General features: G+C 41.5%; 1 protein-coding gene across 2 annotated transcripts in view; it reads left to right on the top strand.

Annotated features, from left to right (window-relative positions):
* Positions 1 to 16586, top strand: part of RAB6A (RAB6A, member RAS oncogene family) — a 54600-nt gene extending 38014 nt beyond the window's left edge. For both annotated transcript variants that reach the window (XM_058663566.1, XM_058663565.1), the window contains exons 6-8: positions 7404 to 7497; positions 13562 to 13628; positions 14586 to 16586. In XM_058663566.1, the coding sequence (XP_058519549.1) occupies positions 7404 to 7497; positions 13562 to 13628; positions 14586 to 14650 (226 nt within the window). In that variant the 3' untranslated portion in view covers positions 14651 to 16586. The remainder of the gene's footprint in view (positions 1 to 7403; positions 7498 to 13561; positions 13629 to 14585) is intronic.
* Positions 16587 to 18027: the final 1441 nt, after the last annotated feature.

The following is an 18027-nucleotide window of genomic DNA, read 5'->3' as shown; positions in this document are numbered from 1 at the left end:
ATCTTCCAACTGCTGATTCATTCTCCAAATGGCCATAATTGCTGGAACTGGGTTGGTCCAAAGCTTGGAGCCTAGGGTTTCCTCATAGTCTCCCATGTGAGTGCCAGAGCCTATGGACATTGGTCATGTTTTTTTTTGTTTTTTTTTTTTTTTAAGATTTTATTATTATTGGAAAGCCGGATATACAGAGAGGAGGAGAGACAGAGAGGAAGATCTTGCATCCGATGTTTCACTCCCCAAGTGAGCCGCAACGGCCGGTGCGAGCTGATCCGATGCCAGGAACCAGGAACCTTTTCTGGGTCTCCCACGCGGGTGCAGGGTCCCAAAGCCTTGGGCCGTCCTCAACCGCTTTCCCAGGACACAAGCAGGGAGCTGGATGGGAAGTGGAGCTGCCGGGATTAGAACTGGCGCCCATATGGGATCCCGGGGCTTTCAAGGCGAGGACTTTAGCCGCTAGGCCAAGCCGCCGGGCCCACATTGGTCATGTTTTAATGCTTTCCCAGGCAAATTAGCAGGGTGCTGGATCGATAGTGGAGCGGCTGGGACTCAATCTGGGGCTCATATGGGATGCCAGTATCACAGGTAGAGGCTTAACCTACTGTGCTAGGCCTGCCCCATTCTTTAGTGTTGAAATCTGAATATAAACCCAGTCCTTAAGGGAAGTTGAGTTTTGTTTATGTTTAAGTCTGTGTGGGTAAATCAATAGGTATTTTTCATTTTTAAAGCCTTATAAGCCAGGTAATATATTTTTTTAAAGCAAACCATTTTTGAAGTGTCTTGTCTTCAAAAATTATTCATAATTAGTGCACAATCTTTGCTTAATAATCTTCTTTAAACATTCACTATAATTCAATGGTGTGGGTTTTTTGTTCTGGGAAGATTTTTAATTGTATGGTTGAGCCAGGCTTTGCAGTTTAACTGAATAGCTTGATTGTAATACCTTAATCAAATGAGGAAAGCCATATTCATATCACAGGATGCTGAATGTATTAACGTTCACTGTGGAAACCATGGCTTGGAATTTTGCTTTCAGCAGTCTAAAGCAATCTATATATTCTTTTCTAAAGTAGTTTAAATCATACTACTTAACATCTGGAGCTTTCACTTATTGTTGTTTTTTCATTCATGAATTGGATATTGAAATTCAGATAATACACTTGTGATATTAATTGAAATGTGTCAGAGAAATTCCAGTTAAAGATTTGTGGAAATGTTAATCTTGTGTTTGTCTATGACAACTCCGTTAGAATTGGTGGTATAGTTGCAAAAAAACACAAAAAACCCCTTTTGTTTTGAAAGTACATCAGAATTGAGTGCTTATTGGTTAAGATGCCCCCAGTTCCCCCATTGAAATACCTAAATTCATTTCCCAGCTCCAGCTCCTGATTCCAGCTTCTTGCTAATGCAGACTTGGGAGATTCAGTGATGGCTCAGGTCATTGATTTCCTGCTCCTCTCATGGGATTCTCCAACTGAGATCTGGCTCGTGCTTTCATCTGGCCCAGTCCCAGCTGTGTGGGCATTTAGGGGATAAAGCAGTCTATAGGCTCTGTATCCCTTCCTCTCTTTTCTGGCTCTTAAATAAATATTTTTACGTTAATTTGAAATATGATTCCATATTTTCTTTAGAAAAAGCTTTTTGTTGCATGTGTTACTGTGATATAAATTTTCACTATCGTATTTATCTTCAACATGAGAATTACAAGATTGTGTTAGAAACTGGAGACAGAAGCCAGAGTTAACTATTAAACGTATATATTTTGATGTGGTATGCAGACATCTTAACCACTAGAATAAATGTTCACACCTGAGTCTATATATTTTTAACATTTTGGAATATTAATTTTGAGAGATGGGAAGAGAGAGATTCTATCCATTGCTTCACTCCCCAGAAGCCTGCAGATGGAGTCAGGAAGTCAATTCTAGGTCTCCATTTGAGTAGCAGGAATCCAGTTGTTTGAGGTGTCACAATGTTTTCCAACGTCTGCATCACCTGGAAGCTGGAGTCAGGACCTGGACAGCTGAGCTAGCCTCCCCAGTATAGGATATGGGCATCTGAACTACTGAACTAAATGCCTTCCCCTGAACCCATGAAGTATCTTGCCTGATGATTCTGACAGTCAAAGTAAAATTGGGACACTTCCTGTAGCTTAGGATAGCAATAGTAAATATACTTAGGTTTGTTTTCTTCTTCTTTTTTTTTTAAAGAATTATTTTATTTTTATTACAAAATCAGATGTACAGAGAGGAGGAGAGACAGAGAAAAAGATCTTGTGCTTGATGATTCACTCCCCAAGTGAGCACAATGGTCGGTTCTGCACTGATCCAAAGCCAGGAACCAGGAACTTCCTCCTGGTCTCCCATACTGGTGCAGGATCCCAAAGCTTTGGGCCGTTTTCTACTGCTTTCCCAGGCCACAGGCAAGGAGCTGGATGGGAAGTAGGGCTGCCGGGATTAGAACCAGTGCCTGAATGGGATCCTGGCGCGTTCAATGTGAGGACTTTAGCTGCTAGGCCACCACACTGGCCCCTATACTCAGGTTTCTAAAACCAGGAAAGATTTCTGCTTGAAACCTTTAAAACCTACAGACCATGCATTCAAGAAATATGTGAGAGCCCAGTGCAATAGCCTAATGGTTGAATTCCTCGCTTTGCACACGCTGGGTTCCCGTATGGGCACCGGTTCTAATCCCGGCAGCTCCGTTTCCCATCCAGCTCCCTGCTTGTGGCTTAGAAAAGCAGTCAAAGACAGCCCAAAGCCCTTGAGACCCTGCACCCATATGGGAGACCCAGAGGAGGTTCCTGGCTTTTGGCTTTGGATCGGCGCAGCTCTGGTCACTTAGAGTGAATCATTTCTTCTGTCTCTCCTCCTGTCTGTATATCTGACTTTATAATAAAAATAAAATAAATCTTGCAAGGAAGAGAGAAGGTCATAGTGTATGATTGGTATTCAGATGCACACACAGTGAGTGTAGGCAGCTTAGTTTCAGAATAAAAAAAAATTTTTTGAGTGTAATATATCCAGGATCCTGTTATTCTAAGTGTAGAGAAATGAAAAGCAAAGTTTTAAGAAGCTTTTATTCCAGAGGGTTATCTAAATAATTATGTATTGAGTAACCATCTATTTATTAATATTTTTTCTTGAAAATAGATAGTATGATAAATGAATGAAAAATAAGGAAGTTAGGGAGATATGAAATATCTAAAAGGGTAAGAATGCAAATGAAGATACTGCACATGACACCACTTTCAAATATATCTTTTTTCTTTTTAAAGATTTATTTATTTTTATTACAAAGTCAGATAATCAGAGAGGAGGAGAGACAGAGAGGAAGATCTTCATCCAATGATTCACTCCAAAAATGACAACAATGGTCGATGCTGTGCTGATCCGAAGCCAGGAACCAGGAACTTCCTCTGGGTCTCCCACACGGGTGCAGGATCCCAAAACATTGGGCCGTCCTCGACCACCTTCCCAGGCCACAAGCAGGGAGCTGGATGGGAAGTGAAGCTACTGGGATTAGAACCAAGGCCCATATGGGATCCTGGCATGTTCAAGGTGAGGACTTTAGCCACTAGGCCACGCCACACTGGACCCTCAAATATATCTTTAAAAAAAATTTTTAAGGATGGGCCTGAAAGAATGGCTCAATTGGTTAATCCTTCACCTGCAAGCACTGGGATCCTGTGTGGTGCTGGTTCATGTTCCAGCTACTCCACTTTCCATCTGCTTGTGGCCTGGAAAAGTAGTAGAAGATGGCCCAAAGCGTTGGGCCCCTGCACCCGTGTGGGAGACCCAGAGAAACACCCTGGTTTTGGATTGGAAGATTTTTCTCTCTGTCTCTTTCTTTTTTTTTCCTTTAAATATACCTTTCCAATGTAAAAAAGAATATTTTCTTTTTAAAAGGAATAATACCTTGCCTTTGGCCTGAATAACTCATTAGTTGAGATGAAAAAAGACTGTCCAGATTTAGGAGAGAACAACATGATGTCAGTTTTGTTCTTGTTATGTTGAGAATGGCTGTTAGATGTTCAAATGATGCCCACTAGGATATAAACCTCGAGTTCAGAGTAGTCCAGGCTAGAATAAGTTTGGAAGTCACGAGCATTGCTGATGTTTTAATGTATGAGACTGCATGAGATTGCCAAGGAAGTGATTGCAGCAGATACAAAAGAGGTCCAAACACTGTCGAGTTTCCATTGTTTAAAACAGTATATCTCAGCCTTGGCACTGTTGACATTTTGAGTCAAAGGCAAGAACTAATTTTTATCTTCTGCCTACATACGTGCAGTTTTGCCATGTCATTTATTGAAAAGACTGTCGTTTCTCTAGTGTGTTTTTTTAGCTCTTTTGCCAGAAATTAGTTGGTTTGGGTATGTGGCTTAATGTTTGGACTTTCTAATCTGGCCCATTGAACTCTGAGTTTTTATGCTAGTATTAAGTTGTTGTAATTACTGTAGCTTTGTCGTATACATTTTTTTAAAGATTTGTTAATTTTATTGCTAAGATATATAGAGAAAGGAGAGACAGAGAGAAATATCCTCTGTCCGATGATTCACTCTTCACATGACCACAACGGCCAGAGCTACGCTGATCTGAAGCCGGGAGCCTGTTCTGGGTCTCCCATCCATGTGCAGGGTCCCAAGGCTTTGGGCTGTCCTCGACTGCTTTCCCAGGCCGTGGGGCAGGGAGCTGGAAGGGAAGCAGGGCTGCTGGGATTAGAACCAGGACCCATATGGGATCCTGGCGCATGCAAGGTGAGGACTTTGCTGATAGACCACCCCAGCAGCCCCTCTCCCACCTCCCCACTTGGCTGTTCTGATCTTTGCAGCTCTGCATAAACTATAGGACTATTTTTCCTAATCCTGTAAAGAAGGTCACTGGTATTTCGATAGGGATTACATTGAATCTGTAGGTTGCTTTAGTAAGGACATTTTAAAATTTTTAATTCTTAAAATCCATGAGCAAGGAATATCTATTATTATTATTATTATTATTGTTGTTGTTGTTGTTACAAAGTCAGATATGCAGAGAGGAGGAGAGACAGAGAGGAAGATCTTCCATCCAGTGATTCACTCCCCAAATGACAACAATGGCCGGTGCTGCGCCAATCTGAAGCCAGGAACCAGGAACCTCCTGCAGATCTCCCACACAGGTGCAGGGTCCCAAAGCTTTGGGCCGTCCTCAACTGCTTTCCCAGGCCACAAGCAGGGAGCTGAATGGGAAGTGGAGCTGCTGGGATTAGAACCAGGGTCCATATGGGATCCCGGTGGGTTCAAGGCGAGGACTTTAGCCACTAGGCCACCGTGCTGGGCCCAGGAATATCTTAATGAGTTCCTTCATCCTTGTTTTATAATTTTTTTTTTAATTATCTTTTACGGCCCTGAGTGGTAGGTAGCCTAGTGGCTAAAGTTCTCACTTTGCACACCTGGGATCCCTTATGGTCGCTGGTTCGTGTTCCAGCTGCTCCATTTCCCATCCAGTTCCCTGTTTGTGACCTGGGAAAGCAGTCGAGGATGGCCCAAAGCCTTGGGACCCTGCACCTGCGTGGGAAACCCAGATGAAGTTCCTGGCTCTTGGCTTCGTTTCAGCTCAGCTCCAGCAGTTGAGGCCACTTGGGGAATGAACCAGTCCATGGAAAATGTATCTCTCTTTCTCTTTATAAATCTGCCTTTCCAATAAAATAAAATGAATCTTAATTTTTTTTTTTTTTTTTACTGGAAAGGCGGATTTTACAGAGAGAGAAGAACCAGCAAGAGAGGTCTTCCATCTTCAAGCATCCACTGCTTTCACATGTCATTAGCGGAGAGCTTGATTGGAAGTGGAATGGCCAGGACACAGGTCAGCACCCATATGGGTTGCTGACACCAGCAAGGGGAGGATTAACCTGATATGGCACCACTCTGGCCACATGTTTTGTAATTTTTATCCTAAGAATTTTTCACTTTCTTTTTTGGCTAATCTGTTTGCTAAGTATTTTATTTTTACATAGCTATTGTCAATGGGATTTGTTTGTTACCTTCAGCAGGCTCCTTATTGGTATTTAAAAATTGCGCTTTTATATAGTGATTTTGTATTCTGTAACTTTAATGAATTGATTTTTTTAGTTTCAACTTTTGGTAGAATGTTTAGATTTTTCCATGTATATATTTTCTTAAAAAATGTCATCTGTGAGCAAAGATATTGATTTCCTCATTTCCAATTTTGATGCCCCTATTTCTTTTACTTCCCTGTTCTTGCTCATATTTCCAATACTATATTGAACAAGTAGTGAGAGTGGACATGACTTTCTCGTGCTACATCAAAGGAGTATTGGTTTCAGCTTTTCCCTGATCAAGATGACATTGGCTGTTGACTTGTCATATGTAACCTTTTTTGTTTTGAGGTATTTTCCTTCTACTTCTAATTTGTTCAAGAGTTTTTATCGTCATGGGATGTTGAGTCTTGCCCATATATACGGGATGCTGGTGTTACAGGCAACAGCTTTCACTCACTATGCCACAACACCATTCCCTCATGAGTCTTTTTAGCCTTAAAAATTTTAGCATTTACTAGTTCAGTTTACTGAAACGACCTGAAGCAGGAGAAGTGAGCCCAGACTTGCATCTAATTATCATTTCTCCTTTAAAGGAATCAAAACTATGTAAAAATAGGTTTCAGTCTGAGACATAATGTGTAGGGGAAAATGGGCAGGAAATACCTTCTGAAGAGAGCCGTTAAGGGCTGTTGGGTCATGGCAGGTCTACAAGCCAGCTCAGAGAAACTGTACTGATTAAAGGTAGGGAATTTTGAGAGTGAATGATTAGTATAAAACATTTAAATTAGTAAACCACAATAATATTACAGGTTATGATAGAAACTCATTGATCACATTCAGAAGATGCTAGAGATTGCCTTCCAACCCCCTTCCCCACCTATTGTTCTGTCAGAGTACAGTTGAAGGTTTCTTTTCAGTGAAGTATTTTTGTAGCAAGCATTGACCCAGCAATTACAAAACTCATGTCCTGTATGTAGTACTTGTCTCTGGGTCTTATTCTAATGTGGACAGGGGAGACAGTGATGTTTCTCAAGGACTTCAGCCACATGGGAGACACAGATTGAATTTCCAACTCCTGCTGCGGCCTATACCAAGAGTTAGTCATCACAGTATTTGGAGAGTAAACCAGCAGATGGTGGTGCAAACATGCTGTCTTTCTCTCCCCCTCTCAAATAAATAGCAGTTAGCTTTGTTTTTTTAATCTACTATAAGGGACATTATTAGGATAATTGGCAGAACTTGAATTTTTGGACTGCTCTCACCTGTGCAGCCACCAGTATTAGGAATAGTTATTTTCAATTTTTTATATAATTTTATAATACTGTCTTTCAAAGTAAGGATTTGTTTATCTCTTTATTTTTTTACAGGCAAGTGTCAATTGAGGAGGGAGAGAGGAAAGCCAAAGAGCTGAATGTCATGTTTATTGAAACTAGTGCGAAAGCAGGATATAATGTAAAGCAGGTAAGTTTTCTTTGAGTTAGGATCAAGTTTGTCAGATTGGGAAGAGCATATTGAATAACTGTGGGACCGTTCAATTGTATTGTGTATGTTTTTTTTTTTTTTCCAGTGAGCAATAGCAGGCCCCTGAAGTAGCAGCATATTTTCAAACAGTGAAAAAATACAAAATGAGGCATAGGTTTTGGAAAAAGAAAAAATTTGCTAGATTTTTTACTTTGTGTAAGGACAGCTGTTTCATTCTGATTGCAAAATTTATGATTGGAAAGTAAATTTATGATACTCTAGTTAACATCCTTACTATAGCTTCTCAGGTAAATTTTCTTTATTTAATAATCTAAAATGTGGAAATAATAGTCTTGCTCACTTTCCTGTATCCCTTGAACCTTTGTGCCCTAATTAACTATGTAAAGATTGTCAAAGGAAAAAAAAAAAGAATGTAATTGTAAGACTAATAAAGCAAGCAGATTTTTTAATGTCAGTAGTAATGTTTGCTTCTTGTAGAGAATGTATTTTCAGATTAGTTTAACAATAAACTAATAAACACTGTTAAGCAGTGTTTATAAAAGAAGTATTTAGTAACGCAGGAAGATAATGAGTATGGAGAGAACTCATATCATCAAGTTATTTTCTTTTTTTTCTTGAAAGATTTATTTATTTTTATTACAAAACCAGATATACAGAGAGGAGGAGAGACAGAGAGGAAGATCTTCCGTCCGATGATTGACTCCCCAAGTGAGCCGCAATGGCCAGTGCTGCGCCAATTCGAAGTGGGAACCTGGAACTTCCTCTGGGTCTCCCACGCGGGTACAGGGTCCCAAGGCTTTGGGCCGTCCTCGACTGCTTTCCCAGGCCACAAGCAGGGAGCTGGATGGGAAGTGGAGCTGCCAGGATTAGGACCAGGGTCCATATGGGATCCTGGCGTGTTCAAGGCGAGGACTTTAGCCGCTAGACCACTGCGCCGGGCCCTGGTTTGCTCTTTAAATGGTCGCAACAGCAGTCCAGGCTGGGTCTTGCTGAAGCTGGGAGACAGGATCTTCTTCTGGGTCTCCCAAGTGGGTGCAGGGATTCAAGCACCTGGGCCATCATCTGCTTTCCCAGGCCATAAGCAGGAAGCTGGAACAGAAGTAGAGCAGCCAGGAATGGAACTGATGTCCATATTGGATACTGGTGTCACAGGTGGCAGCTTTATTCACTATACCACAGCATTGACCCCCCCCCAACAATAACATCTTATGTTAATAAATATATTTAAATAATAAGTTAAAGTGTCTCTGCATCTGGAATAACTGTGTTTCTGTCGTGTGGACAAATGACTTGTTGATTGTAAGTATTAGCGAAGAAAAGCATTTTTGTTTTTTTCTATTCCGGCAAGTCTTTTATAAAATGTTACTGTTTTTTTCTTGCCCACCATTCCTCCTAAACTTGGATATTTTCTGGATGTTCATTTTGTCTAGATATTAATACAAACCACGTGACAAAATGGAACATCACCAGTATAGAATGAATTGCTGCGATAACAAAAAACAGATCTGAAAGTTTATCCCCCAGACACAATTTTAAAAAGTTTCTAAAATTTAATTTTTGATGTGTTTACATGGCTGGGAGGTCCCCATGAGGACCACCGATTGAGGTGGGACGGCCAAAACATGGGGGATGATGAGTGTGACATGTGTTTCCAGTTTTCCTTTTCTCTTTTCTGCTGCGTGGGATGGAGAATGGGGAACTCCCAGCTACCAAACTACATCAGCACCCAGGGATGGGGGTGTCCACTTCATGTCATCTTAGAAACCCCAATGTGGAGAAGAATGTTCCCTGGGTATTGCTTGAGTGGTTTTAATAGTTTCAAGACACTGTTGGTTTTGTTACTTCAAGGTTGAGAAAATCCTTCTGAAGTCCACTGACTGAGAAAGTCCACTCTAGTACATCCACTCACCCAGACACTTGCGACCAAACTTGGCCAGGAAAGTTGTCCAACCTTTTCTGTTCTTCATTCTCTGACATGGCACTCATTGTCCTCTGCAGGCCTAAATGAGCTGGCTGTCATGTCCACCATGACATGCTATCCACTGCACAGGCATCAGCAACCAAGGAGGCCCAGTGCTTATATATGCATTCCAAAGTTGGGCCCCAAATCCTGTGATTTACCCCTGTAGCCGTAGTTTTGAGTCCAGTGGTGCAGTTGGGAGATCCCACAAGATACCTCGCCTGAGGTAACCTCAGATCTGCCCTTACATATGCCAGCCAGTGTGGAGTCTGGCTCAGTTCGGAATCAGCTCAGTCACATCAGCCTATGCATGCACCTGGTGATTACAGTTGTCTGATCAATTCTGGTCCCAGCCCCATGTCCTTTGCAAACCTACAGGTGCTGCATCCCAGCCCAACCCAGTATGCCTCAGACCTGTCCCTTGCCCACACTAGTGGGGACTGCAGCCTATTTGGGGCGACCCTCAGTAACCCTCATCAGGCCCACCCCAAGCCCCAGCTTTTGCACATGCCAGTATATACAGCAGACTAGTCTGGTCTGTCCCATATTTCATACAGCTTTTGTATACAGCTATGGTATAGCCTCAGCACCCATAACTTGCCCACAACCCAGTCCACCCATATGCTAATGGGTTCTGCCACCGTATCCAGCCTAACCTGCTCCCAGTCCTGGCTTTCTTGCTCTGTAGAGGGAGCTGCAGCCCAGCAGAGGAGTTCCCACAGTTACCTGCTAGGCCCACTCCCAGCTCCGGATCCTGCACTTCCCAGAGGATGCTGCAGCAAAGTCAGCTAACCAACACTTATCCTGGCTCTTACTTGAGCCAACAGCTTGACCCTTCCCCAAACTCAGCTCACTTTCAGGCCAACAGTTGTTACAGCCCTGCCCAGTCCAGTCTGTCCCTAGTCCCGGCTCCTGTGCTCATCCATGGGAACAGTGGCCTAGAAGGGGAGCTTCTACAGCACCCCCAACCAGAATCACTCCTAGCCCCGAGTCTTGAGTATATTGGTAGATGCTGCAGCTCAGTCTAGCATGGTTCGTCTAACCTTGGTATTCGCTGGTGGGTGCTACAGACTTGCTCCACTTGGCCTTTCTCCAGTCTGAGCTTGTGCTGGGGCGGGGGGGGGGGGGGGTGACACAGCTTAACCAAGCCCATCAGCCCCCAGTCCTAATGTGAACTGACAGGTGTAATGTCCCAACCTAGCCTGGCCTGCACCCCATCCTGGCTCTCACACCTGCCAGGGAATACTGTAGCTGAGCCTGCACTGGACTGTCCCTAGCCTAGGATTTTGTTGCTTACCAGCTGGGGCTGCATCATAATGGATGTTCCCCAAGCTTCCCTATCAGAACAGCTGCCCATTACAGATCTGAAATGCACCTATGGGTGCTTGACTTAAACCTGACTTGACCCACTTCCAGTCCCAACATTAAATGACAGGTACTGCACCCTTGCCAGACTGTCCCATACCCGTTGTACCTCTCTGGTGGGTGTGACAGGCCAGACCCACATTGGCCCTTGCCGTTGAATGCTGCAATGAAAGCAAACCTGCCCCCATCCTGGCTCCTCTGTGTGCCAGTGTGCTACAGTTTGGCCTAGGATTACCTGGTTAGTCCCTGAGCCAGCCCACACACACTTACCAACAAGTGGAACAGCTTTGTCTGTCCTGGCCTATATCCAGCCCAAACTAATGCTTACCAGTGGGAGCTACAGCCCAGTAGGGGAGTTCCCAAAATTCCCCCACCAGACCTGGATTTTCATGCATGCCAGTGAGTGTTAGGCCACTACTTGGCAAAATCTGTCCCCCAATCTTGGCCTTTGTGTGTGCTGGTGGATATTATGGCCCAGCTCACCCCACACCAGCGAATACTGCAGCCTGGACCATGCCAGCCGGCTCCCAACCCTAGTTCTTATTATTAGTGTTGTTGAGTTCTGTGGTCATACCTAGCTCAACCCAGCACAATCCCGAGCCCTTACTCAAACCAGCAGGTATTAGAGTCCCACAGGAGTGAGCCCACAAATCTCCCACACACTCTTTGTCCAGACCTGGTTCTCGTGTGCCAGTTCGTGTCATGGTGAGGTCTGTCATTGCCTACCCTCGGTCCCGGTACTGCTAGGCAGGTCCCTGAGCCCTAGCGTTCATGTGTACCTGTGGGCGGTAGTTGATGCTAACTAGTCCAGCTCAGGTCTCCCATGTGGGTGGATGCATTGGTCCCACCCAGAGAGATCCTGCAGTTTCTCTCCTCCAAACCACTTGGTCTTAGCCACCTCATTTACCTGTGATGGCAGTGGCTTAGTCATTGGAAGTCTCCAAGAAGTCATTTCTTACCTGTAACACACTCCCTCAGTGATCCCCGTAATGTACATATCTCCAAAGCCCCTTCCCTGGGCAATCCATGGCTGCCACACCCTTGAATACATGTGGGTCCCTGGAGCTGGTCTTCCAGCAGGGTGGTGTTGACACTATCAAATTTTTTAAAGTGCTACATGTCAACCACTTGGTTGTTTGTGCAGTCAGCTATACTTGCTGCTTATTGATAGTACTAAATACATAGTTATTTTTAGCTGATTCTAGTGAGGATACATTACAAGCAGTTTTCCTTCATAACCTACATTCTTTATGTCTGGATCAAAGTGTTGAAACTACTTACTAATGCATGAAATTTTAAGCTCATGAAGATAGTATTTTAATTTATTGTGTAACGCTAATACACTGAACTTCAAAGAGATTGTGTTTATATTCAGATTTTATCAGCACTTAGGCGTAAAAAGGAGAAGGGTTAACAAAGGACACCTCCTAATGTTATCCTATTACTAAATGCTGTCAGTCTAATAATTTAACTTTTGTTAACTTTTTAAGGCTTTTTACTCATCTATTAGTAGCTTTCACAAATATAACAGCATCTGGTTTCTTCCTGAATGTTTATTCATATATGAAACTGAAGTGTATATATAAACCCACGTAGAACCACCTGATACAATTATTATTACATTGATGTCACGTGTTGGTGTTTTATACATCAGAAATCATGTTAACATAAGCAGATCACATATTCAAGTTAAGGGATAGGCGCTTGGCACAGCAATGAAGATTACTCTTGGAATGCCTACATCCCTTATTGAAATAATTGAAATGACAGGGTGAGTCCTGGCTCCACTCCCAATTCCAGATTCCTGCTACTGCAGACACTGGGAGGCAGCAAATGATGAGCTCAAGTAATTTCATCTCTGCTACTCACATGGAAGACTTGCATTGACTTCCTGGCTCCTGGCTTCAGCCTGGCCAAGCCCAGCCATTTCTGTCATTTGGAGAGGAGATGAAAAAAAAGTAAGAATCTGTTGTTCCTTCTGTCACTGCCTTCACACTCCCTCAGTTTGAACAGACTGACCTCAGTGTTTACTCCTGTTGCTCCTCACACACAGTCTAACCACTTTTACCAGCACTCATTCCAGTCATGAAGGAAAAGCCAGCTGTGTTGGATTTGAGTAATCTTGTGTTGAACTCTAATAATAGTGCTTTTCAAAGGAATTAGGTAGAGTATTAACACTAGACTGCCTTCTCACTGACTTTAGAACCTAACCCTTTATGAAAAAAAAGAATGCCACTATGCATTCTGGTAATTAAAAAAAAACTCCTCCCTAGATAGAGGAAGCAAAAAAGAGAATGTGAAAACAATGGTCTCAACTTTTCTCTAGCCCTTGACCCTTTGCACCCTGATCAAATATATAGAATTATCAGATAAAATTTATACAATTAAAATAAAGAGTACCACTATACGTTCTGCTAAATGAATGATCTTTTCTGAATTTCTGTAGAACTTGATGACTCAAATGGCATTTTCACTGCTTATTTTGAAGCTGTCTGGTCAGAAACAGAGATCATGTCTTTATTCACCTATTGTATTTGGCACAGTGCTTCTTTTGATGTATTATTAGAATGAATGGGCATGTGATAATATGTTTTCTTGACAGTAAAGACTAGGTAAAGAATAACCCAGAAGACACAGCCTTAAGTTGCCACCTTCCAGGGCTAAGCCCTTCTGTTTACTGAATTTTCCCTCCAGTTGTCACATTTCTCTTTCCTACAGCTCTTCCGACGTGTGGCAGCAGCTTTGCCTGGAATGGAAAGCACGCAGGACAGAAGCAGAGAAGACAGTATCCTTTTTTGTGTCATCAGAAGATCTTATTGTTAATGCTGGTTTTCAAGCCCCTCGTGGTTGGCTAAGGAATATTGTGCCATTGCATTTTATAGCCAGGAAATTGATCAGGCTTAAGAGCACAGAAAACCAGGTTGTCTGTTGCAGGTAGGGCATAGATATCCAGTTGTATACTTTGTAGCCTACTGGTCACTATAATTAGTGCAAGGGTTGTGTGTGTGTGTGTGTGTGTGTGTGTTGCGTGTTGCATTTTTAATGAAGAGACTCTAGAATCCCTATCTCCTGCTTTTTTTTTTTTTTTTTTTTTTTTTGAGTCCTGGCCTTTCCCCTATAGCTAATCATGTCTCCAGTTTTTTTCTTCTGACATTTAAGCTGCTTGGGACAAGCAAGAAATAACAGAATGGGCTCTTTTGTGGCCACTCCTTTCAGAAATAGGACATAGTAAAGTACATGCAATTGGTTATTTCTAAGGATTTTGATTTTTGCTATTTTACGTTTACCTTTTTATGTTTTCCATGTGCAGAAGTTTTAATAAGTGATAAAGTTCATAACACAAGTCAGTCAGCTCTTCCCACTTCTAAATGTTTTATGTTTTCAAGCCCATATTATCTATAGTGACATAATGTGTTCTACCAAGTTAAAGTCCTATCATTTATTAAATTATCCGCATTATTAGAACTCTTGTGGGCTGTTTCCAGGTTTTGTTACATAAAATTCTATAAAGTATATCACCTTCATAAGGTTTCTTACTCCTGTAGAAAAATGTCTTTAGGACAGATTCCCACAACTAGGGCCTGTCCCTCATTCCTTACCCTTGCTTTATATAGTAAACATAGCAAGCTCTCCCTGTGGTGAACTAGCTATTTGGACATATAAAGAGCTTGTCAGGAATGCCGATATTAAGCAGAATTTAAATTGTACTTTTCCACTTACGGCTCCTTAACTTTTGTTTCAGTGATTGACATAAAACTGGAAAAGCCTCAGGAGCAGCCAGTCAGCGAAGGAGGCTGTTCCTGCTAATGCACCGCGGCACCTTCACCCTGCTCCAGAAGCCCACTGCTTTGGCCCTCTTCCTCTCATTGACTGCAGTGTGAATATTGGCTTGAACCTTTCCCCTCCAGTAATAACGTATGGCCACTCATCATTGCTGCCTGTCTCGTGGAGATGATCTGTTAGCTTCACAAGCACAAAAAAGTCAGTGTCTTCATTATTTGTATTTTACAAAAAGCCAAAAGATTGAGCATATTCCAGTGATAACTTTAAAAATTAGATACATTTTTCTTAACATTTTTTCCTTTTTTAATGTTATGATAATGTACTTCAAAATGATGGAAATTTCAGCAGTAGTGTCAATGTGGCTTGGTTAAGAAGCAGTGTGCTCACAGCAGCACTTGGCCAACCTCCTTGATCCCTCCATGCTTTCCTCACCTTCACTTCGTCACCACTCCCTTTTCTTACCCCTTCACTTTCCTTCAGAACAGATAGGAGGTAGCAAAGCACCAGTCTGTCCAGGCTCATTGAAACTATCCTTAAATTTCATAGACTCCTGCTCTAGGCAAAGGGCCAAGACATGCAGCATTATTATTGAGCACTGATAGGAATTACTTGAAGTCAAACACAGCTGTCTTGGTAGGCAGTGCTTGAATGAGGGAAGGTTCTGGTGCCTCTTCAGACGAGTCCTGAGGAACATCCTGAGTAATTACAAGTAGAACATAGATTTCCCACGAAAACCAAATAACCCTTTCACACATGTTTTCTTAGACTTTTGGAGAGAAAAGTAACAATGCTTCAGAACAATTTTTTTTTAATATTCAATTCTAAATAGTAAATCATAAAATTCTAATGAATTGATTTCTCTCAAGATTTTAAAATACTCAAGGTAGCGTTATTCTGTTTGGGAAAAAAAGCCTTTCTGAGCAATAGAGTTTGCATTTTTTTTGCTATACAGGTGAGGCACTATATAAATCAAATTCCTTTTGGAAGGACAATGGAAGAATTTAAATTTGGCACTGTAACCAAAACCACTACACTAAGTAGAGATAACAGTATCAACAAAAGAACCCTCATGGAATAGTAAAGACTGCTCAGGACATTTGAGGTCAAATAAAGATGGAAACAACTTTCTTTGGTAAGCCTTTAGAGGCAGATTAGAAAAAATGTACATCAAAGAGGGAAAGGAGAGAATGCAAATAAAACTTAATATTATGCAGATTTATGCCTTATTTTTTAGCATTTTTTAAATGTTGGGTCTTTCAGGTTGGTTTTGCTTTTTATTAGATCTGTATAGTTTGGTTAATTGACTAGTGATTTAGTTTTATATTTAAGCTGCAATTAATCCTTTCTTCGGTGATATTTATTTCTTTGCCTTTTTTTTTAACTTCAATATTTAGATATTTTGTTGGGTCTGTTTGGAGCTTCATCACCATGGCAATATGTATTCCCTTAAAACACTGCAAACAAATATACTAGGAGTGCACCCTTTTAATCTTTACTAGTTATTGTGAGATTGCTGTGTAAGTTAATAAACACATTTGTAAATACATTATTTGCAGGAAGAAAATTTCTGAGTTGTAACTCAGAAAAAGCCTGCTGAATTTATGTTGTAAGCATTACTTAACACAGTATAAAGATGAAAAGACAACAAAATATCTTCATAATTCCTTATCTCCTCATTGCAACAAAACCCTTAACAGGGAAACCGTATTTCCCTGTTCATCCTCCACTCCTCACTTCTTGTCACCTTGTACCATTCAGAGAGCACTCGCTCGGATTATGGTCTGGATAGAGAAATGTTTTCACATAATCATTAGCCCACCTACCCGTAACTCATACTCAAAGATGGGATGGAGTTGTAAAGTGCTTTTATAAGACAATATTATTGTTAAAGGCAAGGATTGACTCTTTTGTTTTATTTTGACATGGCATGTCCTGAAATAAATATCAATTCAATATGGCAGATGGGTCATATTCTTTATTTGGAAAAAGTTGTGAATTCTGAGAAGGAGGTAATAATCTTCCTATACTGTTGCATTTGATTCTTTATATGTAATTTTAAGAAAGTAACCAGTTATTCTACTTTTAATATTAGTCTTTTTGTTTGGCTTAGGGTTATTCAGCTGAAACAGTGAAGTGTGTTCATAGTCTAGATTTTTTTTTTAATAAATACAGTTTTGCTGCCAAAATTATATAAATAAAACACAAAAGAAAACACTTACTGACTTGGTTTCCCATTCCTGCCAAGGTGGTGTTAGTAGATGCTTCTTTGTTCTCTCTGTAGAAGAACATAACATTCTTTGTTTAGGGAACATAAAACTTGAAGAGTAGCAAATTCAGAGAGTGCGAGAGCCCCTGGGAAGTCAGAGGCCACCTTTCAGTCATTGGAGGCAAGGCAGAGTGACTGAAGCTTGACAGACATGGCCCTCCCTTGTGGACGAACCAGTGGGGTGTGCCATACACATTATATAATGACATGCTGATCAAAACCAGACTGTATGTGTGATGGCAGTCCCCTGGGATTATAATCAATCATTGATTTCTTATTAGCAAGTAGTGTAGCCAGTGTAAAATAATTCATTACTCATGTCTTTCTGGTAATGTTGGTGTAAATCAACATATTGTGCTGCTAGTTTTATGAAGTATAGTACATACAATTGTGTTAGAAGCTAATACTTGAGAATTACAATAAACAACTATGTCACTGGCTTATTATTTATTTAAAGTGTTTTTATTTTATTCAAAAGTGGAGGAGCAAGAAAATCAGAGTTCTCCAGTACTGGTTCACTCTTGAAATGTCTAGTATCTGGGAACTGAGTCCAGGTCCCTTCATGGGTGGCTGGGATCCAGCTACACAGGCTGTCACTGCTGCCTCTCAAAGTCTGTCGTAGCAGAAAACTGGCCTCTGGAGCAGAGCAGAGCCAGGATTCAAACCCAGGCACTCAACCCAGGGCACAGGCAGTCCCTAAAGCCCCCACTCCTACGTTTTGAATCATTGTAAAACAATATGCTGTGCCATGCTAGCAGAGCTCTGACAAATCTCATCCTTTTTTTTTTTTTTTTTTTTTTTTATTTTAAAGAGAAGGAAAAAAAAAAAAAAAAAAAAGGTTCAGGGGGATAGGGAGGTGGGCAATGCTATTATGTCCATATTGTTTCCATCATGTATCTGAGGTAAAAGGGGATATTGAGGGAGAAGCCCCACCCGGTTTCCCGCCCACCCCAAGTCCCATATGTGGGGCATGCTCTGAGATATGTGCTCAAGTGGAGTTAATAGTTCTCCAGTTATGAGTCACTGCCAGTTTCGCTCGATGAGGTGGTCCACTGATTGATATGGTCCATCATGAAGTCTCCATTTGTCCCATATTTCGCTGCCAACATGTAGCTGAGATGAATGATTGTCCTAT

The sequence above is a fragment of the Ochotona princeps genome, chromosome 4 (genome assembly GCF_030435755.1).
Source record: "Ochotona princeps isolate mOchPri1 chromosome 4, mOchPri1.hap1, whole genome shotgun sequence".
Taxonomy (NCBI): domain Eukaryota; kingdom Metazoa; phylum Chordata; class Mammalia; order Lagomorpha; family Ochotonidae; genus Ochotona; species Ochotona princeps.
This window is presented reverse-complemented; position numbering and strand designations above follow the sequence as displayed.